Source organism: Anomaloglossus baeobatrachus, chromosome 4 (genome assembly GCF_048569485.1).
Source record: "Anomaloglossus baeobatrachus isolate aAnoBae1 chromosome 4, aAnoBae1.hap1, whole genome shotgun sequence".
Taxonomy (NCBI): domain Eukaryota; kingdom Metazoa; phylum Chordata; class Amphibia; order Anura; family Aromobatidae; genus Anomaloglossus; species Anomaloglossus baeobatrachus.
In genome coordinates, this window is record NC_134356.1 from 532,790,823 (window position 1) to 532,814,010 (window position 23,188).

Genomic DNA, 23,188 nt, shown 5'->3' on the forward strand with positions numbered 1-23,188 from the left:
GGACAGTGTGGCTCCGCCCAGCGGCTGTGCAGCACAGGGAACGGATACTCCTCACTGAGGAGAGATTCCCTCCCCTGTCTACATCATTTGCCCGCTCTCAGAGGAGGCCCTGCCCCCTCTCCTCGCTCCGGTCGCCATTTTCTCAGCGTTCTCAATGTCTACATAGGCACAGAGATCCCACATTGTGACAAATGGGGGCCTGGGCTGGGGGACTGGAGAGCACAGAAATGTTTATTAAACGGTCTGGCAAGCCACAACCTCCAGTTGTGCAGCTGCTTATTTTCTCTATTTATATTCTCTGTTGGGGGTCATTCTGGAGATGCATTCCCTCACAGAGCCCCCACTTCTGCAGCATGTCTCACATCAGAGCAAGGCTGCAAGACTGTTCTTAATATGCACTGCATGTAGACTTGTACTGAGCACATAAACATAGTGATCCCCCAGCCTGGAGGCTCATCAGTGGTCCCTCCAGCTGCTCTGGTGGTGCTGAGCATGCATTAGCCCCCTTCAGGGCGCTTCTGCTGCTCCGGCTTGCTCAGCAAGCTCTCAGAGGACTCTTCCTCTGGTCTTAGTCCCCGTCCTCCTAAAATGGAGACGCAGGGTCCCCTGTCCTCCCCGTCCCGCAGCTCTGATTCACGAGCTGACTCACGGGACAAGGAGGATGTCTTTTCTGGGGGCTCGGACGCTACTTAATGTGCCATTGATCTGTCCAAGGGTGATGCAGATGCTAATGATTTGATTGCGTCCATTATATTTGTACTGGACCTCAATCCGCCTGTATCAGGGGAGTATCCCCCTCTGGCAGAAAGGCATCAGTATACCTTACAGAGAACAAGGAGTGTGTTCCTTAACCACTCCAGTTTTCCGCCCATTAGACCAAGCCCAGAGCCTGTCCTGACAGACGCTCCCAAAGCGTGGTTCTGATGACTGTTTCTCCCTTCCACCACAGGTGGTCAAGGAGTGGGCTCATTCACCAAGGGTGGTCCCTCCGGTGTCTAGTATTTCAGCCCGGATAGTTGTATCAGTGGCTGACAGCAGGCCCCCATTCTCAATAAAAAACCCACTGAACTGGGGGACCAGAGAAGCACAACACATATATGCTCCTCTCTACACACCAAGTGTGCCCACCGCACCCCCCTATCCCACTGTACATTAATTCTGTACTGGACCTCAATCCGCCAGTATCAGAGGAACAACCCTCTCTGGCAAAAAGGCACCAGTTTACCTTGCCTAAGAGAACAATGAGTGTGTTCCTTAACCACTCCAGTTTTCAGGCCACTGTGTCCAAGCCCAGGGTCTGCTCTGGCAAACGCTTCCCAAAGCGTGGTTCTGATGGCAGTTTTCCCTTTCCACCAGAGGTGGTCAAGGAGCGGGCTCATTCACCAAAGGTGGTCCCTCTGGTGTTTAGACACTCAGCCCGGACCGTTGTATCAGTGGCTGATGGCTCCTCACTTACAGCTTTGCTGTCCGCCAGGTTGTCCTTCTGGCCAAATCTGTATGGCGGCAAGGGCCTCGTTCTCCCCAGCTCTTGCAGCAGCAGTGCGGTTCTCAAAGCCATCTCTGCTTCTCTGGAGGAGATGCATTCCCTCACAGGGACTCTTTGCCCGAAATGGTTGCCTTAACTTCCAGACTTCAGTCTTTTCATCCTATGCCATGTCTGCCATGCTGGAGACTCTCACCGCACTGCGGTGGCCTCGGCTAATTTCCTCGCTATCCGCAAGCTCCTGTGGCTTTGGAACTGGAGGGCGGATGCTTCTAAAGAAGTTCCTTGCTGGGCTCCCTTTTGCTGGGACCAGACTATTCGGGAACAACTGGATGAAATTATTAAGAAAGCTCTTGGCGGGAAGAGTTCTTCCATGCCACAAACCTAAACCGGGAAACCTGTCCAGGACACGAATCAGTCGAGGTTTCGTTCTTTTCGTTCCTCCATCTGATCGTTCTCTAAGCCATCGGCCTCGTCCACTGGCTCAGCCAAGGATCGTAAATCCAAATGGCGCACGAGAAGACCGCAGGACATGCTGCCACTAAGTCAGCCTCCTCCTGGCTATCTGGCCACGCCAGCAACGTCCTTGGTCGGTGGCAGGCATTCCCACTTTAGCGACGTATGTTTTTAACATGTCTCCGATCATTGGGTGCGAGATACCATCTCCCACGGCTACAGGATAGAATTCTATCCAGCCCGCCAAACAGATTTTTTCTGCAACTCCCCCCTGCTCCAAGGCCGCGCCTTCTCACAGGCTGTGGCATTCTTGCAGGCCACTGGAGTAATTGTACCGGTTCCCGACTGGGAACGGTTCTGAGATTTCTGCTTAAATCTATTCCTAGTACCGATGCCTTCCGTCCTGGATCTCAAGCATGTTCAGGTGCGGCATTGTCGCATGGAGTCTCTGCGGTCAATCAATGACCCAAGGAGATTCCCTAGCATCCATCGACATCAGAGATGCCTATCTGCATGTGCCAATCGCAGTTTCACACCAGCCTTGGCTACGTTTTGCATTCAGAGTGGTCCAATTCGTGGCTCTTCCCTTGGGGTTAGCCACGGCCCCTCGAGTATTCTCAAGGGCGGGGCAGCTGTGATTGCGGTCCTGCACCTCTAGGGGTTGGCAGTGATCCTTTTGTCCTGGACAGCCTTCTAGTTTGGGCTTCATCCAGTGCAAAATGTTAGCGGAGTGCCTCGCTCACTTTCGCCACTCTAACCAATTCGGGTGGTTTGTCATTCTGTCCAAGTCCACTCTGACTTCGACCCGGAAGTTCATATTCCCAGGGTCGCAATTCGAGACTCTGTCGGCACTTGTGAAGCTGCCTTTAGTCAAACAGCAGTCCCCCCGCTGGCGGTCGACGTCGTTCCATCAGGCACCTAATACAGGTGCTGGATCAGATGGTGGTGTCAATGGAAGCGATTCCCTTGCCTAGTTCCATCTGCGTCCTCTGCGGCTGGATATTTTCCGCTGTTGGAACAAGCGGACTTCCTCCTTCCACGGGGTGGAGGGGCTCGTTTCAGTGGTGGATTCGCCCCCTCTGTCTGAGACGCTCCTTCCTGGCTCCGTCCCGGGTGATCCTCACCAAGATGCTAGTCTATCCGGCTGGGGAGCAGTACATCTCCACCATGGAGCGCAGGGCACTTGGACTCTGTCCGAATTAGCCCTCTGGATCAACGTGCTGGAAATCAGAGCTGTGTTTCTAGCTCTCTAAGCCTTTCGCCATCTGTTGGCGGCCAGGCACATTCGAGTCCAGTCAGACAACGCTACAGCGTTTGCCTACATCAACCTCCAGGGCGGGACACTCAGCCGCCTGACAATGTTGGAGGTTCATCGCATTCTTCAGTGGACGGGGGACTCCTAGTCCACCATATCCGCAGCCCACATCTCAGACGTGGGAAACTGGGAGGCAGATTGTCTCAGCCGTCAAACCGTGGCTCCACGATCCTCAGGTTTTTTTGCGGCAGACGCACTGGTTCAAGTTTGGTCCCAGCTTCGTCTGTCTTACGTGTTTCACTCTCTAGTTCTTGCCCAGAGTCCTGCGCAAGATCAGAAAGGAGGGCCGTCGGGTCATTCTCATTACTCCAGACTGACCCAGGCAAGCTTGGTACCCTGACCTGCTCCCTCTGTCCGTAGAGATGCCATAGCATCTCCCGGACTGTCCAGACCTTCTCTCACGAGGACCGTCTTTCCGCGAGAACCTGCGGCTCTCAGATTGACGGCGTGGCGTTTGAGTCCTGGATCTTGACGACTTCTGGTATCCCTCCTGAAGTCATCTCCACTATGACTCGAGCTCGGAAGTATCCTTTGGCCTTTTTGGCCTTGCCGACCCTCCTGTCCCTTCTACAGTCCGGTCTGCAGCTAGGACTATCCCTCAATTCCCTTAAGGGACAGGTCTCGGCTCTGTCAGCGTTGTGCCAGCGGCGTATCGCCTGGCTGGTCCAGGTGCGCTCCTTCATGCAGGGCGCATCTCACATTATTCCACCTTACCGGCGGCCTTTGGAGCCCTGGGACCTTAATTCGGTCCTCACGGTTTCCGGAAACCCCCCTTTGAGCCTCTTAGGGAGGTTTCTTTGTTTAGTCTTTCACAGAAAGTGGTCTTTCTAGTGGCCATAACTTCCCTCAAGGGAGTCTCTGTTGTGGCCGCACTCTCTTCGGAGTCCTCCTTCACCTAGACAAGGTGGTTCTCCGTCCGACTCCGGACTTTCTCCCTAAGGCGGTTGCTGCTTCCACCTTAACCGGGGCATTTTTCCTGCCTTCCTTTTGTCCGGCTCCTGTTCGTCGCTTTGAAAGGGCGTTGCATACTCTGGATCTGGTGCGGGCGCTCCGGATCTATGTGACTCGCACCGCGGTTCTTAGGCGGTGCACCTCTCCTTTGTGCTGACCGCTGGTCAGCGTAAGGGCCTCTCGGCATTTAAGCCGACCCTGGCTCGTTGGTTTAGGTCGGCCTTTTTCCGATACCTACCAGTGTACTCAAGTGCCTCTCCCGCCGGGGATCAAGGCACATTTGATCAGAGCTGTCGGTCCCTCTTAGGCTTTCAGGCCCAGGCTACGGCTCAGCAGGTCTGTCAGACTGCCACTTGGACTAGTCTGCATACCTTTTCGAAGTGCATGCTCTTGCTTCGGCAGATGCGAGCTTGGGCAGACGCATCCTTCAGGCGGCTGTCGCCCATTTGTGAAGTTAGGTTTCACCTACTTGTCAGTTTTCTGTTTATGCCCACCCATGGACTGCTTTAGAACGTCCCATGGTCTGGGTCTCCCATAAGGAACGATGAAGAAAAAGAGAATTTTGTTACTTACCGTAAATTCTTTTTCTTATAGTTCCGACATGGGAGACCCAGCACCCTCCCTGTTGCCTGTCGGCAGGTTTCTTGTTCCGTGTGTTATCACCGGCTGTTGTTGTAGACAGAGGTGCCGGTTGTTCCGGGTTTTTCTCTGTCTCTACTTGTGGGTGGATGTCCTCCTTCAGCTTTTGCACTAAACTGGCTAGGACTGGCTACCAGGGGGTGTATATGCTAGGAGGGAGGAGCTACACGTTTGAGTGTAGTACTTTGTGTGTCCTCCGGAGGCAGAAGCTATACACCCATGGTCTGGGTCTCCCATGTCGGAACTATAAGAAAAAGAATTTACGGTAAGTAACAAAATTCTCTTTTTCTATAGGCGGTCCTGTTTTTCCACGGATTCATCTGTCACCTCCGTATCCGTTCCGTATATGGTCCGTTTGTTATCAATGTGCCTTCCAGGTTTTTGTTTTTTTTTTTTGCAGATCGGAAAAAAAAGGATTACATAGTCAAAATCTAGAAAGATAGAGTGAGAGATGAAAAAGACATGTATAATGTCCCACTCCCTTGCATTTAGTAACATTGCACTATTTAGTGCCTTTCATATGGCACTAAAGGATGTTTAGCCTTGTACTTAGCCAAAAAATAAATAAAAGTGGAGTCTTCCCCTATTTTTTGTAGCCAGCTAGGGTGAAGCAGACTGCAGCTGGCAGCTTCACCTTGACTGGTAATCCAAAACAGAGGTTTCCCTATGCTGTTATATTAAACGAAATAATTTAAAACAAAAAATGTGGGGTCCCCCCAAATTGGATCACCAGCCAAGGTAAAGCAGACAGCTGTGGTCTGCTATTCTCAGACTAGGGAGGTCCACAGTTATTGGACCCTCACCAGCCTAAAAATAGCAGACCCCAGAAGTGGCACATCCATTAGATGCGCCAATACTGGCGCTTAGTCCCAGCTCATCCTGTGTCCCTGGTGCAGTGGCAAACTGGGTAAAATATGGGGTAGATACCTGCTGTGTAATGTCACCTGACATCAAGCCTTAGATGCCGTGACATCACAATCCTATCAGATACCCGACATCACTAACCCAGTCAATAATAAAATTAAAAAAAGACGACAAATTTTTATTTGAAAAAACACTTCCCAACACATTCCCTCTTTCACCAATTTATTGGAAAGAAAACACAAATCTGCGTCCGCTGTAATCCAATAAGGGGGTCCCACAACAATCCATACCGTAGTCACTGTTCCAGTCAATGAAGAACAGAATCATTGGCTGGGAGAGTAGTGCAGTGACCTGAGCTAACATTAGGTCAGGCCAGGTCATCGCAGGGCAGAACGAGCACAGACATCATGAGGTTAGCTCAGATCATTACCTTTTGGTATTGAACTCAGATTATCTCATGACATCAGCGCTCATCACAGAGTTCAATGACCACTGCGATCTCACCGCAAGTCTCATGGGTGGCCCGAGACTGTGATTAGCGGTGACGTCATGGGCTCCCGCGAGACTTAAGGGGAGATCGCTACGGCCATGGAACTCAGTGACTAGCACTGACGACAAGAGTTCAGCGGAGATCATCACAGCAGGTAGTGATCTGCGCTAACCTCCAGTCGTCATACTCACTGCTGCTCACATTGCAGTGCAAGCAGATGCTGACACACTGGAGTACGAGCAGTTGCGGGGCTGACGCGGGAGTGGGGACACAGACTGCAGGGGCGCCACATGGATGTGCTTCCGGGGCTTTTGTGGGCCCCTTGACTTATATTGAGTCACGGTCAATATAACAGAATAGAATCCATAACGGAACGGACATATGAGCTATGATGTATTTTTTGTAGGAACTGATGGCACACGGAAGTGCTTCCGTGTGCCATCCGATCCTATAAAAAACACATTGGGCTTGTCAGTAGGTCCTCAAAAAGAGGAACTGACCAGGACAAACTTAACTCTTGCCTGAATGAGCCCTAAAGGAGGATAAAGGTGAACTGAACCAAAATGTTCTGTACCCCAAATTGCCACCAAATACCATTCAACTTAACACACTCTAAAACACAAGTCCACACTTGGGTCTGTCACCTGTTAACGGAAATATAGGGGTTTCCACTTTACTGGTAGCACAAAGGCTCTGAAGTGCTATGGCTCCCCCAAAAAGAAATCCAGAAAAATCTGCGCTCCCAAATTTAAATGCCCCACCTCCCTTCTGAGCCCCATATTGTGCCTAAACCACTGTTAACATCCACATTTTTGTCATTGTTTTAGTGAGGAAGCCTACTTAATTTACTGGATTTGTCTTAGAAGCACGAGTAGGGCACAATGTACAAGCACTATAAGGGCTTATTTGCCATTGTTAATTGTGTTTTCCAGACACTAAATTCTCACTACACAAGTAGATAAACTCCCAGAGGGCTGTAATTTCCAAAATTTGGTCACTAGAGGTTTCTGCTTTTCTGGCACCTGGGGGGCTCTGCAAATGGAGTCTGCAAACTATTCTAGGAAAATCTGTGTTCCAAGTCAAATGGCGCTCCTTCCTTCTCGAGCGCTATGGTGCAGCCAAACAGTACTGTATAGATGTGGGGTATTTTTCTTCACCGTCCAATAGTATAACATTTTGTGAGACACCTGTGATGTCAAATATGATCACTGCATCCCTTGTTGAATTCACCTTTTTGGGACATTTCTGCACTTCTGGCACCTCAGGGACTTTGTGACATGGCACACTCAAACCATTCCAACTAAATGAATTCAAATATGGTGCTCCTTCACTTAATCACTTTGCACTGTGCCTCAAAAGAAGTTTTCTACCACATATGGGGTATTGGCGTGCTCGAGAAATTGCAAAACAATTTATATGGTGCATTTTCTCCTGTTACCCTTGTAAAAAATAAAAGATGCTTTGGGGTTAAGGAAACATTTTTGTGATTTTTATTTTTTTTTTTTCCCCCATATTCATGGAAAAATGTTATCAAAGTCTGTAAAGCACCTGGGGGTTTAAGGTGCTCACCAAACATGTGTATGATTTCCTTGAGGAGTCTTGTTTCCTAAATCGTATTACTTGTTTAGAGTGAGCGCAACATGGCGTCCATGACTCCAGACAATTTTGCACTCTAAAAGTCAAATGGTGCTCCTTCCCTTCCAAGCCCTGTCGTAAAATCAAACAATAGTTTTCCAGCATATATGGGGTATCTGCATATTCAGTAGTAGAGGAGTGGCCCATGGAAGTTTGGGTCTGTTGGGTTCTGCTGGATTTTAATAAAAATTCAGTTCAGGATCCGAACTTGATCCCGGACGCCGAACCCCCATATAAGTCAATAGGGACACAAACTTGTGTGCTATAAAATAGCTGCAAAATAGTCGTTGTAAGGGCTAGTGTGTCACCCACCTGCAGCGGTCGCCCCAGGGACACCACAGGGTCTTCACTTTGGGTATATCTGGCTACAGGTATGTCAGGTTTATTTATATAGGAGTCATGACGCCACTCACGGTTTGCGGTCAGGGTTATGGGTGATCGCCACTGCAGGTTTAACAAGCGTCTGGGGCTGATGGAGTCTGCAGTCGGCTGGTGTGGCCTCCCGTGAGTGAGGCTGGCCCCAGGGGCTCGGCTGTGTAGAACAAGTAGTCCCAGAATAACTCAGTCTCAGTCCGAAAAGTCTTTCAACTTGTTTTCTTTGTCGCTCCATTGGGAGACCCAGACGATTGGGTGTATAGCTTCTGCCTCCGGAGGCCACACAAAGTATTACACTTTAAAAAGTGTAACCCCTCCCCTCTGCCTATACACCCTCCCGTGCATCACGGGCTCCTCAGTTTTATGCTTTGTGTTGAAGGAGGCACACATTCACTCGAGCTCCCATTTTAGTCAGCAGCAGCTGCTGATTGTATCGGATGGAAGAAAAGAGGGCCCCTAACAGGGCTCCCGGCATGCTCCCTTCTCACCCCACTGAGTCGGCGGTGCTGTTAAGGTTGAGGTACCCATTGCGGGTACAAAGGCTGGAGCCACATGCCGTTTTCCTTCCCCATCCCTTAGAGGCTCTGGGAGAAGTGGGATCTTAACCGGTCATCCATGCACTGGGACCGGGCTCCCTCCGCAGCCCCTGTGGGATTCTGACGGACAGGAGACTTGGTATCGTCAGGGACAGGCCCTGCATCTAAAGGTACTCTGTGTCCCCTTGGGGACGGTGCATGGAGCACTTTGGTCTCAGACGCTGCAGTGGCTGCTGTATTTGTATGACGACCGGGACTATCGCGCCGAACGTGCCTGTTTGCTGGCCGCGGTATTAAATTTAGTCCCCGGCTTTTGCGGCCTAGTGCCTTAAACTCCCGCCCCCGGGCCTGCCAGTCAGGGGTAAGGGCGGGACGGTCGGCCTGACGTCGACAGTGAGGGCTGGAGCACACTTTAGGTGTCCTCCTCCCCCCTCACTAATCACTCTGGGGCACCAGATTCCCGCACTTTGTTAGTCACGCCCACGGCTCCCTCCTCCCCTAAGCCGGCAGCCATGTTTTAAACACATTCTGCCGGTGGAGGACTTCTGGCTGCAGCTCTGGGAGACCCAAGGCAGGGAATCTGGTGGACACACACCGCTTGAGCGGTCGGTAAGCCACACCGGTCACCCGGTGCTGGTCCCCCTAGGGTGCCGAAGTGTGTATATATATATATATATATATATATATATATATATATATATATATATATATATATATATATATATATATATATATATATATATATATATATATATATATATATATATATATATATATATATTATATTTGTATACATTTTCTCGGTTCAGCCGCATTGTTTAGCTTTTGGCTATATACCCTCAGTGATCACTCTCTTTGGAGACCACAGCATGTCGTTCACAAGGAGCAAGTGTGCCAAGACACAGGGTTATTTTGCAACCTGTACCTCTTGTGCGGCTATGCTACCTGCAGGTTCCACCTACCCTCACTGTGAGCAATGCTCGGGCCCTGTGGCACTCGCTCAGCCGGAGCCTCGGGCACTGCTGGGACCCTCGGCCCAGGTAGAACCGCCGGCTTCCCCTGTCCAGGTGGCAGGGACAGAGTTTGCAGTTTTAGCTGAGAAACTCTGAGTCACTTTCACAATCCATGGCTCAGTCTATGGACAAATGGTCTGCTAAGATACTAGAAGCCTTGCAGTCCAGACCGGCCCTTACACAGGCCCCGGGCACTGCGGGATCATCGCCCCCAGGCCCCTCTCGGTCTGCGCCGCAGCGTGCTCCCGGGGTGGCCTCCAGGTATCACGTGGAGGACTCCGGCACAGACCGCAGTCCCAGACCGGCTAAGCGGGCTCGCTGGGAATCTTCCCCGACTTCTTTACGCTGCTCGGGGTCTCAGCTTGAGGAATCTCTGGAGGATGAAGCGGAGGTCGCAGCTCAGGGCTCTGACCCTGATGTTGCTCTCAATCTTGATACACCTGAAGGGGACGCCATAGTAAATGACCTTATAGCGTCCATCAACCAGGTGCTGGATCTTTCTCCCCCCAACTCCACCTGTAGAGGAGTCTGCTTCACAGCAGGAGAAACACCAGTTTAGGTTTCCCAAACGTACACGGAGTGCTTTTTTCGATCACTCTAACTTCAGAGATGCTGTCCAGAAGCACAGAGCTTTTCCGGACAAGCGCTTTACTAAGCGCCTTAATGACACACGTTACCCCTTCCCCCCTGACGTAGTTAAGGGTTGGGCTCAATGTCCCAAGGTGGATCCTCCAGTCTCTAGACTGGCGGCTAGATCCGTAGTATCAGTGGCTGACGCTTCATCGCTCAAGGATGCCACTGACAGGCAGATAGAGCTCCTAATGAAATCCATCTATGAAGCCACAGGCGCGTCTTTTGCTCCGGCCTTTGCAGCCGTGTGGGCACTCCAAGCTATCTCAGCTTGTCTGGCTGAGATTAATGCGGTCACACGTACCTCTGCTCCGCAAGTAGCGTCTTTGACTTCTCAGGCGTCGGTATTTTCATCCTACGCCATGAATGCCGTCCTGGACTCTGCTAGCCGTACAGCAGTAGCATCCGCCAATTCGGTGGCAGTCCGCAGGGCCATGTGGCTACGCGAATGGAAGGCAGACTCTGCTTCCAAGAAGTTCTTGACCGGTTTGCCTTTTTCTGGTGACCGATTGTTTGGCGAGCAATTGGATGAAATTATTAAGCAATCCAAGGGAAAGGACTCGTCCTTGCCCCAGTCCAAACCGAACAGACCTCAGCAACGGAAAATCCAAGCGAGGTTTCGGTCCTTTCGGCCCTCAGCCAGATCCCAATCCTCCTCATCCAACAGGCCACAGAAGAGCCAGAGGAACTCTTCTACATGGCGGTCTAAGTCACGTCCTCATGACTTTCGGCCTCACCAAACCGCATCCTCGGTCGGTGGCAGGCTCTCCCGCTTTGGCGACGCCTGGTGGCCACATGTCCAAGACCGATGGGTGAGAGACATTCTGTCTCACGGTTACAGGATAGAGTTCAGCTCTCCTCCTCCGACTCGTTTCTTCAGGACATCTCCGCCCCCCGAGCGAGCCGATGCACTTGCTCAGGCGGTGGACACTCTGAAGACAGAAGGAGTTGTGATCCCCGTTCCCCTTCAGGAACGTGGTCGCGGTTTTTACTCCCAACTTGTTCGTGGTGCCAATAAAGGACGGATCATTCCGTCCCGTTTTGGACCTCAAATTGCTCAACAGACATGTGAGAACCAGACTGTTTCGCATGGAATCCCTCCGCTCTCATCGCTTCGATGTCCCAAGGAGACTTCCTAGCATCAATCGACATCAAGGATGCTTATCTCCATGTGCCGATCGCACCAGAGCATCAACGCTTCCTGCGTTTCGCCATTGGGGACGAACACCTTCAGTTTGTGGCACTGCCTTTCGGCCTGGCGACAGCCCCACGGGTCTTCACCAAGGTCATGGCATCCGTTGTGGCGGTCCTACACTCTCAGGGCCACTCGGTGATTCCTTACTTAGACGATCTCCTAGTCAAGGCACCCTCCCGGGTGGCATGTCAACACAGCCTGACCGTGGCTCTGGAGACTCTCCAGAGGTTCGGGTGGATCATCAATTTCCCAAAGTCAAAATTGACTCCAACCCAATCACTGACTTACCTCGGGATGGAGTTTCATACTCTCTCAGCGATAGTCAAGCTACCGCTGGACAAACAGCGTTCGCTGCAAACAGGGGTGCACTCTCTCCTTCGGGCCCAGTCACACCCCTTGAGGCGCCTCATGCACTTCCTAGGGAAGATGGTGGCAGCAATGGAGGCAGTCCCCTTTGCGCAGTTTCATCTGCGTCCACTCCAATGGGACATTCTCCACAAATGGGACAGGAACGTCTCTCTTTCTCTGGCAGCCAAAACCTCTCTTCAGTGGTGGCTTCTTCCCACTTCTCTGTCGAAGGGAAAATCCTTCCTGCCCCCATCCTGGGCTGTGGTCACGACGGACGCGAGTCTGTCAGGGTGGGGAGCGGTTTTTCTCCACCACAGGGCTCAGGGAACCTGGACTCCGACAGAGTCCTCCCTTCAGATCAATGTTCTGGAGATAAGGGCAGTGTATCTAGCCCTAAAGGCGTTTCATCGGTGGCTGGAGGGCAGGCAGATCCGCATACAGTCGGACAACGCCACTGCGGTCGCGTACATCAACCACCAGGGCGGCACTCGCAGTCGTCAAGCCTTCCAAGAAGTTCGGCGGATTCTGCTGTGGGCGGAGGCCACGGCCTCCACCATCTCCGTAGTTCACATCCCGGGCGTAGAAAACTGGGAAGCAGACTTTCTCAGTCGCCAGGGCATGGACGCAGGGGAATGGTCTCTTCACCCGGACGTGTTTCAAGAGATCTGTTGCCGCTGGGGAACGCCGGACGTCGATCTCATGGCGTCTCGGCACAACAACAAAGTCCCGGCATTCATGGCACGGTCTCAGGATCACAGAGCTCTGGCAGCGGACGCATTAGTTCAGGATTGGTCGCAGTTTCGACTGCCTTATGTATTTCCTCCTCTGGCAATGCTGCCCAGAGTGTTACGCAAGATCAGGTCCGACTGCCGCCGCGCCATCCTCGTCGCTCCAGACTGGCCGAGGAGGTCGTGGTACCCGGATCTGTGGCACCTCACGGTGGGTCAACCGTGGGCACTCCCAGACCGACCAGACTTGCTGTCTCAAGGGCCATTTTTCCATCTGAATTCTGCGGCCCTCAACCTGACTGTGTGGCCATTGAGTCCTGGCTCCTAGCGTCTTCAGGGTTATCTCAAGATGTCATCGCCACTATGAGACAGGCCAGGAAACCAACGTCCGCCAAGATCTATCACAGGGCTTGGAGGATTTTCTTATCCTGGTGCTCTGATCGGGGTTTTACCCCCTGGCCGTTTGCCTTACCCACTTTTCTTTCCTTCCTTCAATCCGGAATGGACAAGGGTTTGTCTCTCGGCTCTCTCAAGGGACAAGTATCGGCGCTTTCCGTGTTTTTTCAAAAGCGTCTAACCAGGCTTCCGCAGGTTCGCACGTTCCTGCAGGGAGTTTGCCACATAGTCCCACCTTACAAGCGGCCACTGGAACCCTGGGATCTTAACAGGGTTCTAAGGGCTCTTCAGAAACCACCTTTCGAGCCGCTGCGGGATGTCTCTCTATCACGTCTTTCGCAGAAGGTGGCATTTCTAGTGGCAGTTACATCACTCCGAAGAGTGTCAGAGCTTGCAGCGCTGTCATGCAAAGCCCCCTTCCTGGTTTTTCACCAGGATAAGGTGGTTCTGCGTCCGGTCCCGGAATTTCTCCCTAAGGTGGTATCCCCTTTTCATCTCAATCAGGATATCTCCTTACCATCATTGTGCCCTCATCCAGTTCACCAATGTGAAAAGGATTTGCACTTGTTAGATCTAGTGAGAGCACTCCGGCTCTACGTGTCTCGCACGGCACCACTGCGCCGTTCTGATGCGCTCTTTGTCCTTGTCGCTGGCCAGCGTAAGGGGTCGCAGGCTTCCAAGTCAACCTTGGCTCGGTGGATCAAGGAACCGATTTTTGAAGCCTACCGTTCTTCTGGGCTTCCGATTCCTTCAGGGCTGAAAGCTCATTCTACCAGAGCCGTAGGTGCGTCCTGGGCATTGCGGCACCGGGCTACGGCTCAGCAGGTGTGTCAGGCGGCTACCTGGTCTAGTCTGCACACTTTCACGAAACACTATCAGGTGCATACCTATGCTTCGGCAGATGCCAGTCTAGGTAGGCGAGTCCTTCAGGCGGCAGTTGCCCACCTGTAAGAGGGGGCCGTTGTCGGCTCTTTTTATCGGGGTATTCTTTTACCCACCCAGGGACTGCTTTTGGACGTCCCAATTGTCTGGGTCTCCCAATGGAGCGACAAAGAAGAAGGGAATTTTGTTTACTTACTGTAAATTCCTTTTCTTCTAGCTCCTATTGGGAGACCCAGCACCCGCCCCTGTTCCCTTCGGGCTGTTTGTTCTTTTGTTTACACATGTTGTTCATGTTGAATTGTTCTTTTGGTTCATGGTTTTCAGTTCTCCGAACATCCTTCGGATTGAATTTACCTTAGACCAATTTATAAGTTTCCTCCTTCCTGCTTTTGCACCAAAACTGAGGAGCCCGTGATGCACGGGAGGGTGTATAGGCAGAGGGGAGGGGTTACACTTTTTAAAGTGTAATACTTTGTGTGGCCTCCGGAGGCAGAAGCTATACACCCAATTGTCTGGGTCTCCCAATAGGAGCTAGAAGAAAAGGAATTTACGGTAAGTAAACAAAATTCCCTTCTTTACTCACTGTTAGATGTTTTGATTGGTACCCGGGCGATGCTGAGATTAAACCAGGAGAAACCAGGTATCCTTTAGACCGGTCTAAGGGTAACCGTTAACTCTCCTTCCTAGCACTTCTTGTTTCGGATAACGCCTGACTTGAAGTACGGTGGGATTCATCCAGGGAAGTCGCTACTGCCTTTTCTCCCCTTTTTGGCCCGTTTGCCGGCAGCGTGGACCAGGTGAGATGGCTTCTGGCTCTGTCTCCTTATGGGTCCCCCTGTTGCTGCTGAGGCTCGGACTCTAGTTCGTTGGTGAGGTACCTCCAGTCCCCTCACCGACAGGTTTAGCAGATCAATAAATGGACGTCTACTTTGGGGACCTGTTCCCTGTGCGTTCCTAGTCACCAGCAGTCCCCGTACTCGACTGCCTCTCTTCAGGTGTCTTTCTGACTGACTCTCTGGCGACCGTTCTCCCCCGCTAACGGCTACTTCACGTGCAGGGTCTGACTAGAGTGACAGTGTCTGCCTCTCCTAGCAACCACACTCACTGCTCCCAGACTGGCTCGCTCCTCCTACTTTCTTGACAGCCTCTGCAACCAAGGCTTCCAGCCCCTCCACTACACCCCTTGACAAGAATTGAAGGCTAGCCTCTTTCAGAGGCTACCCAAGGGTCCCATCTAATGGTGTTGGAGACCTGGTTGCTATGTGTCTGTGCGCACACACCCCTTTCTGGCCTTTGGAATTACCTGGAAGCACTGTCCCAGCATGGGTGCAGTACTCAGTGGTGCCTGACCAGGTCAGGGGCGCCACACCAGGGGGCTGCAAAAGGAAGGAATATGGGGGGGTGATTGCCCTACAAACACAGGAAGGAAATATATGAATAAAAAAAAGTGCTTATTTTTGATAATCAGCACGGGTAAAGCAGCAGCTATGGACTGTAATCCTCAGCTGTCAGTATTACTTTGGCTGGTTATCAAAATAGAGGGGATCTAATGCCTTTTTTTTTCCATTTAAATAATTTTTTTTAAAAAAACAATGTGGGCTCTGCCCTACTTTTAATAACCAGCCAAAGTAAAGCAGAAAGCTGGAGGCTGGTATTATCAGAGTGGCAGGGGCCATGATAATTTGGCCCTTCCCAGCCTGAAAATGGCAACCCGCAACATGTCCATTAGAGTCAATGGCTCCAATTCTGGCGCTTTGCCCACCTCTTCCCAATTTCTAGCATGGCCTTTGCTTCGGGACCCTCACATTTAACTTCTTCAATCCCTAGTGATTTTTCGGTGTATGTATTGTAGTACAATGTGAACAGTAGACATTTAATTATTTTTATGATACAATAATAAAGATATTTAGATAGAACATAAAATATATTTATTGGAATACAACTTTAGAACACAAATTAATAAATTGTAAATATGTAATACAATATATATATATATATACACACACACGATACAATATGTAATCTACTGTATATTACATAGTGTATTACATATTTACAATTTATTACAGTTTGTGTTCTAAAGTTGTATTCCAATAAATATATTTCATGTTCTATCCAAATATCTTGATTATTGTATCATAAAAATTATTAAATGTCTGATGTTCACATACACATGTTCATGTATTACAATAAATTTTTCACCTAACTATAAGCAATATATGTAGGAGTCTGAGTCGGTGCAAGAGAAATTGAGGAGTCTGAGTCGAAGGTTTGGTTTACCGACTCCACAGCCCTGCTATAAGACGCACCCTGGTTTTAGAGGAGGAAAATAGGAAATTAAATTTTAAGCAAAAAATGTGGTCATGACACTGTTATGGGGCGAGGATCTGCTGCTGACACTGTTATGGTGGTCTGTCCCCAAATTCTCTACTAAGGTACCCCATCCTGGTAATGATCCTCCTGCCTTGTATATGATCCCATCCTTGTATATATGTCCCTCATCCTGGTATAGCCCCCATCCTGCTCATATACCCCCATCCTGGTATATGGCCTGTATCCTATGGCACAGAAAAAAATAAACTTTTATACTCCCCTTTCCTCACTCCATGCAGCATCAATCATCTTCCTCTGTGTCAGCAGCAGTGCCGCTGACCTGTGTGGAGCAGTTCCCCTGCAGCATCGCGATGTCCTGTCTGCGGCCGCTGCGGTGTGTGGAGAGCGATGTGCACAGGGATGACATCATCAGTGTGCTTACCGCTCTCTACACAGATCAGCGGGCCGACAGGCAGGAGGACATCGCGATGCTGCAGGGAACGACCGGTGAGTATACTGTACTTATTCACTGCCCCCCGCGCTGATGATTATGCGCAGGGGGCAGTGAAGACAGCTGTACATGATCACTCCTGGCTGTAGTTACCAGGGGTGATCACGCGGGCCGGCTGTTTACTATGTGTGCACCCCCGCCCATCATCCCGCCCACCTGTCAGCGCCGGCTTCAGCGCTGAGAGGTGATGGGCGGGAGGATGCATGCATATGAAATGAGCGGGCCCACGTGGTCACGGCAGGCGCTGCTACAGCCTGCTTGTGCCGCCGATGACCCGCTCCACCGCAGCACCCTCATTTCCCCGCAGCCCTACATACAGATTATAAGATGCACCCTCCACTTTCCCACAACATTTAGTCCAAAAAATACGGTATATATTTTTTTTCTTTACTTTAGTGATTTTTCTTTAACCAGTTATGAAAATTTTAATTTTTTTTTTTTTTTTTTTAATACAAATTTTGACTCAATGGGGCTATGAGGGGTCCTTTTTTTGTGGTGAGCTGACTATTTTACTGATATTTTAGAGAATGTTTTCAATGCATTTTTTGAGAAAGATGCAATGACTGAAAAACATCAATATTGGCTTCCTTGTGAATTTTCATTTTTTAGCGTTAACTTTCCGTTAATTACGTTAAGCTCTTGGTTGGGCTTTTACAGATTCAACAATACCAGATGTGCAATTTTTTTTTATTTATATTGGGGAAAATGGGATGATTTCAAATTTTTAAAACCATTTTTATTTTCTTTACTTTTACTCTTTAGACCATTCAAGGGGCTTGAACCTCTGATCATTTGATCGCTTGTTCTGTAAATGCAATCTCCCTGTATTGCAGTATATGGTGTTAATATGGGTCACTTATGACCTGTGAGTGGCTTGGCTTCTCAGGAGTACCAGGATTTAGGATTAGGGTTTGGGGAACCTTCAAACACTATGGGAATACCTCTTCTTTTTTTTTCTCTGCATTTTATCACACTTTGTTTTGTCTTTCCTGCTTATCTAATTACAATTCTTTATCGCATTTTGTTTTATTTTTGCAGATTGTGAATCCCAAAATAGTACCCCAGAAGTTAAAACACCAGACCCTCACGCTGTCAACATAGAAAACTTTCCTTTCAGCCAAGTATCTGCAAAGCGTCCCATAAGCCGAACGTATATACGGAAAAAGCTCATAACTTGACATGCGTTCATTTGCATGTTTGTTTGTTTTACCACTAAATCTTTATAGTAAATCGTTTTAGTGGGAATCAAATGTTAAACTGGGGGACTTCAAAGGTTGGAAGAGAAAATTGGGTTGGCCTTGAATATGAAATGGCTGCTGACCAGATGATCACTCATAGGACCACGTATATGAAGCTCAAACTCACTGGAAGTTAATGGCACGTGGCCGGTCATCATACAGAATACACTTTAATGCTCAGGAATAACACCCTCCTTTTTGCAGAGGTTTCTTTGTCTTCTGTATAACACTTATTTTTTTATTTTGTTTTTAAACTACAGAGGATATGAGCTTTTGTACATATGTGAACTGTATTTATGTATATATGTGGATTTTTTTGTTGTGCGTGTTTTGTCAAATCTGTCGATTTTGTATAAAGCAGTATTAATATGGTAACAATACCCTTTGGGATGGAAATATTTTTAATAAGGTACTTTTGCAATAAACTATCATTTCAATTATCCTTGTGTCATGAATAAATATGGAAAAATAGTGATTTTCTAAAGCTGAGCAGCTCAATGGTTACTAGTGTTGCTTTGCTGCACTGGGTGCAAATCCCACGAAGGTCAACATCTGCAAAAAGTTTGTATATTTCCCTGAGATTGTGAGGGTTTCCTCTAGATAATGAGATTTCTTTCCACACTCCAAAGACATACTGATAGCGAATATAGATTGAGCCCCAATGGGGACAATGATGCCTGTTAAGTGGATGAACAATGAAATAACTAGAGCTGCAGGCACTTTTCTCTAAATGCAGCAGAGACAATAGCGCAATAGGGTCTTAACTGTGTGGTGAATCGAAAGAAAAGGCTTGCTCACCTGGCTAAAACGCAACCATTTGCAGAGCGTGAAAAAGGCTGCTGCACCCCCTGAAATTAAAAAAAATTATTAAAATCCGCACTGTGATTGAATGACCACAAATCCTGGAAATTCACGTTTCGTCGGGGCCACCATGTTTAGTTTACACAGATCACAAAGCAAGAGATAGATATATATATAGATATATATAGATATATATAGATATATATAGATATATATAGATATATATAGATATATGTGTGTGTATATTATATATGTGTTTGTGTATATTATATACAGCGTGGGTTAGGAAAGTAATCAAACCCCTTTAGCTTTTTTGAATTTATTGAATGACTGCAGTGCAACTGAAAAAAAAATTTCCCATTAAGTTACACTCTGCACCCCATCTTGTCAGAAAAAAAAAACAAAAGTAGAAATTTTTGCAAATTTTATTAAAAAAACTGAAATATCACATGGTCATAAGTATTCAGACACTTTGCTCACTCATATTTAAGTCACATGCTGTCCATTTCCTTGTGATCCTCTTTGAGATGGTTCTACTCCTTAATTGGAGTTCAGCTGTGTTTAAACTGATAGGACTTGATTTGCAAAGGCACACACCTGTCTGTATAAGACCTCACAGTTCATGTCAAACCAAATGAGAATCATGAGGTCAAAGGAACTACCAAAGGAGCTCAGAGACATAATTGTGGCAAGGCACAGATCTGGCTAAGGTTACAAAAGAATTTCTGCTGTATTCAAGGTTCCTAAGAGCACAGTGGCCTCCATGATCCTTAAATGGAAGAAGTTTGGGACCACCAGAACTCCACCTAAACCTGGCCGCCCAGCCAAACTGAGCATTTGTGGGAGAAGAGCCTTAGTAAAGGTCCAGTCACACTAAGCAACTTACCAGCGATCCCAACAACGATAGGGATCGCTGGTAAGTTGCTAGGAGGTTGCTGGTGAGCTGTCACACTGCGACGCTCCAGCGATCCCACCAGCAACCTGACCTGGCAGGGATCGCTGGAGCGTGGCTACACGAGTTGCTGGTGAGCTCACCAGCAACCAGTGACCAGCCCCCAGTCTCCTAGTTACAGCACACATCGGGTTAATTGCCTGATGTGTGCTGCAGCTATCTGTGCACAGAGCAGGAGCCGGCAGCACAGGCAGTGAGAGCGGAGGAGGCTGGTATCAAAGGTAAATATCGGGTAACCAAGGACAGGGCTTCTTGGTTACCCGATGTTTACATTAGTTACCAGCCTCAGCAGAAGCTGGCTCCCTGCTCACTGCACATTAGTTGTTGCTGTCTCGCTGTCACACACAGCGATCTGTGCTTCACAGCAGGACAGCAACAACTAAAAAATGGCCCAGGACATTCAGCAACAACCAACGACCTCACAGCAGGGGCCAGGTTGTTGCTGGATGTCACACACAGCAACATCGCTAGCAACGTCACAAAAGTTGTTCGTTACCAGCGATGTTGCTAGCGATGTTGCTTAGTGTGACGGGGCCTTAAGAGACATAAAGAAGAACCCCAAGATCACTGTGGCTGAGCTCCAGAGATACAGTAGGGAGATGGGGAAAAAGTTCCACAGTGTCAACTATCACTGCAGCCCTTCACCAATCGAGCCTTTATGGCAGAGTGGCCCGACGGAAGCCTCTCCTCAGTGCAAGACATGAAAGCCTGCATAGAGTTTGCAAAAAAAAAAACACATGAAGGACTCCCAGACTATGAGAAATAAGATTCTCTGGGATAACGAGACGAAAATAGGACTTTTTGGTGATAATTCTAAGCAGTATGTGTGGAGAAAATCGGGCACTGCTCATCACCTGCACAGTACAATCCCAACAATGAAACGTGGCAGCAATCTGCTATGAGGGTGTTTTTCAGCTGCAGGGACAAGATGACTGGTTGAAATTGAAGGAAAGATGAATGCGGCCAAGTACAGAGATATCCTGAAAGAAAACCTCTTCCAGACTGCAATGCTCCTCAGACTTGGCCAAAAGCTCACCTTCCAACAAGACAATACAAGACAATGACTCTAAGCCATGGGTCCCCAATTCCAGTCCTCAAGGGCCGCCAACAGTGCATGTTTTCAGGATTTCCTTAGTATTGCCCATGTGATAATTTAACCACCTGCACAGTTGATGATTCCAACACCCATGCAATGCTAAGGAAATCCTGAAAACATGCACTGTTGGCGGCCCTCGAGGACTGGAGTTGGGGAACCCTGCTCTAAGCAAACAGCTAAAATAACAAAGGATTGGCTTCAGAACAACTGTGACCATTCTTAACTGGCCCAGTCCTGACCTAAACCCAATTGAGCATCTCTGGAGAGACCTGAAAATGTCTGTCCACCAACATTCACCATCCATCCTGACAGAACTGGAGAGGATCTGCAAGGAAGAATAGCAGAGGATCCCCAAATCCCAGTGTGAAAAACTTGTTGCATCATTCCCAAGAAGAGGCATGGCTCTACTAGCTCAAAAGGGTGCTTCTACTCAATACTGAGCAAAGGATCAAAAAAAGGCCATGACGCCACGCTGATGGTACCTGCTGATTGCCTATATAGAGCGCCCTACATTAAATGAATATAACCCATGTAAATCAGTGTTGTCGGAAAAGTCTGTCAACGAAATTAAAAAAAACTTTTTTTTTTTTTTGTATAAACTACTATAAAGGAAGAGAAAAGAAAATAGATTAGAATTTGCTCTGAACAAACTCACGCCATTATACCATTAAGCTACTGAGGAAGACGTGAGTGAAAGGGGAAAAACAGAGACAAGAATGAGTTCTGAGAAACGAAAGAGGGATAGAACCCGTGATTGAAGGATTGAATTTATTTCTTGAAAGAACAAAAAACCATGATATCTGAAAATTTTTAACAGAATGTGGAGGGAAAAAAACTATCAAAGTAAGGGAAAAGAAGAAATTTTAATGATCCTAATAAACTTTAAAAAAATTCTCATAACTAAGAACATCTGAAAGTGGATAGCACTAAAAATGTGAGCGAGAAAACAAATTGAGATGACTTAAAATAAATGAAAATTCATTGTTATGAAATTCAATAATGACTTGGTTATAAATACCACAAGAATGGAAAGAGGAAAAGAAAATTAGTGTAGAGACACGGGTCAGTGGGTGCTCTCGTCCACTGGGCCGGCTGCCTTTAGAAAGACAGCATGGTCCAGGGCTCATCCCAACTGAACGCCCGACCTCTAACAGTGGGCGGAACACTGCTCAGACAACACAGGGTGAGGGAATAACAATATTTAAGCTATGTGTCCACGGGAGAATGTAGCTGCGGATTTTTCTGCACAAAAATCCGCAGCTTTCCCTCAAAATCCGCACCTTTTCAAAGGTGCGGAATTGCCGCGGATTTAGGTGCGGATTTTTTTTTTTTTCCCCCATTTTAAAGCAAAAATCCGGAATAAAATCCGCAACAATAATTGACATGTTGCAGATTTTTCCGGATCAAAATCCGCACGAAATCCGCTGCTGAAAAATTCGCAGCGTGGGCACAGCATTTTCAAAATGCCATAGAAATGGCTGGGAAGTGCCTGAGCTGCAGATTTTCGGGAAATCCGCTGCTTTTCCGCGAGAAATCCGCGGCAAAATCAGCGCATTTTCCGCGTGGGCACATAGCCTAAGACTTTATTGGATCTCCAAACAATTAACGGCACATAGCACATAACCAGCAAAACACAAATGTAACAGGCAACAGAGTCTCGCCCTTCCACTGGCTCACCAGGGATTAGAATGTCCGTGCCTCAGTTTCCAGGGCTACTTACTCCAATCCAGCAGCACCCCGCTTTCGGCGGGCACCCATTGAGAATCGAATAACGCCAGATTTAGGAAGCTGGCTGAGGTCCGCAAAGTCTGTAGTCAGATGACTGGGTTGTCCCAAGCTGGATTCCTTCCTTATGTAGTCCTTGATATCAAAGCCGAATCCTTGCATTCGATGTTGAAGTCCATATAGTATTAGAATCCAGGTTTGGTTATGGCTTGCCAATCGGATCCGCAGGTCCTAGATTGGTAGCATGTAGCAAGAGTCTACCTGGGCAATGGACAGTCCTCCTTCTTATACCCCTGAGCTCTCCATTCAGACCATTGGGGTCTTAATGATTGGTGGAAAAGACTGGGCTCTTTTTGGCTAGATTTCAAGCCATATTCAAATATCCAGAGACAAGGGTGAGACAGGTAAGTTACGTCACATCTAGCAATTCACTTAGTAATACAATGGGAAGTTTGCATAATTGATTTATCTGGGTGTCTGGCCTTCATTAGCCAAGGCAATTACATGAGTCAACAAGAGTCTTGTAGAACAATGAGGGATTATCCACCATCTATAAACTGTCTTCATGTCTGGCTGAATTTTAGGAAAGTTAACCCATGCTAGGCAGTGAGTGTCC

The 23,188-nt window shown here is 48.4% G+C and overlaps 1 protein-coding gene across 1 annotated transcript in view; it reads left to right on the plus strand.

The window, feature by feature from the left end:
- The window catches only part of TICRR (TOPBP1 interacting checkpoint and replication regulator), a 181,026-nt gene extending 162,621 nt beyond the window's left edge, over positions 1-18,405 (plus strand). The window contains exon 22 of the mRNA XM_075345941.1: positions 17,799-18,405. Within this exon, the coding sequence (XP_075202056.1) occupies positions 17,799-17,938 (140 nt within the window). The 3' untranslated portion in view covers positions 17,939-18,405. The remainder of the gene's footprint in view (positions 1-17,798) is intronic.
- The last annotated feature ends 4,783 nt before the right edge of the window (positions 18,406-23,188 follow it).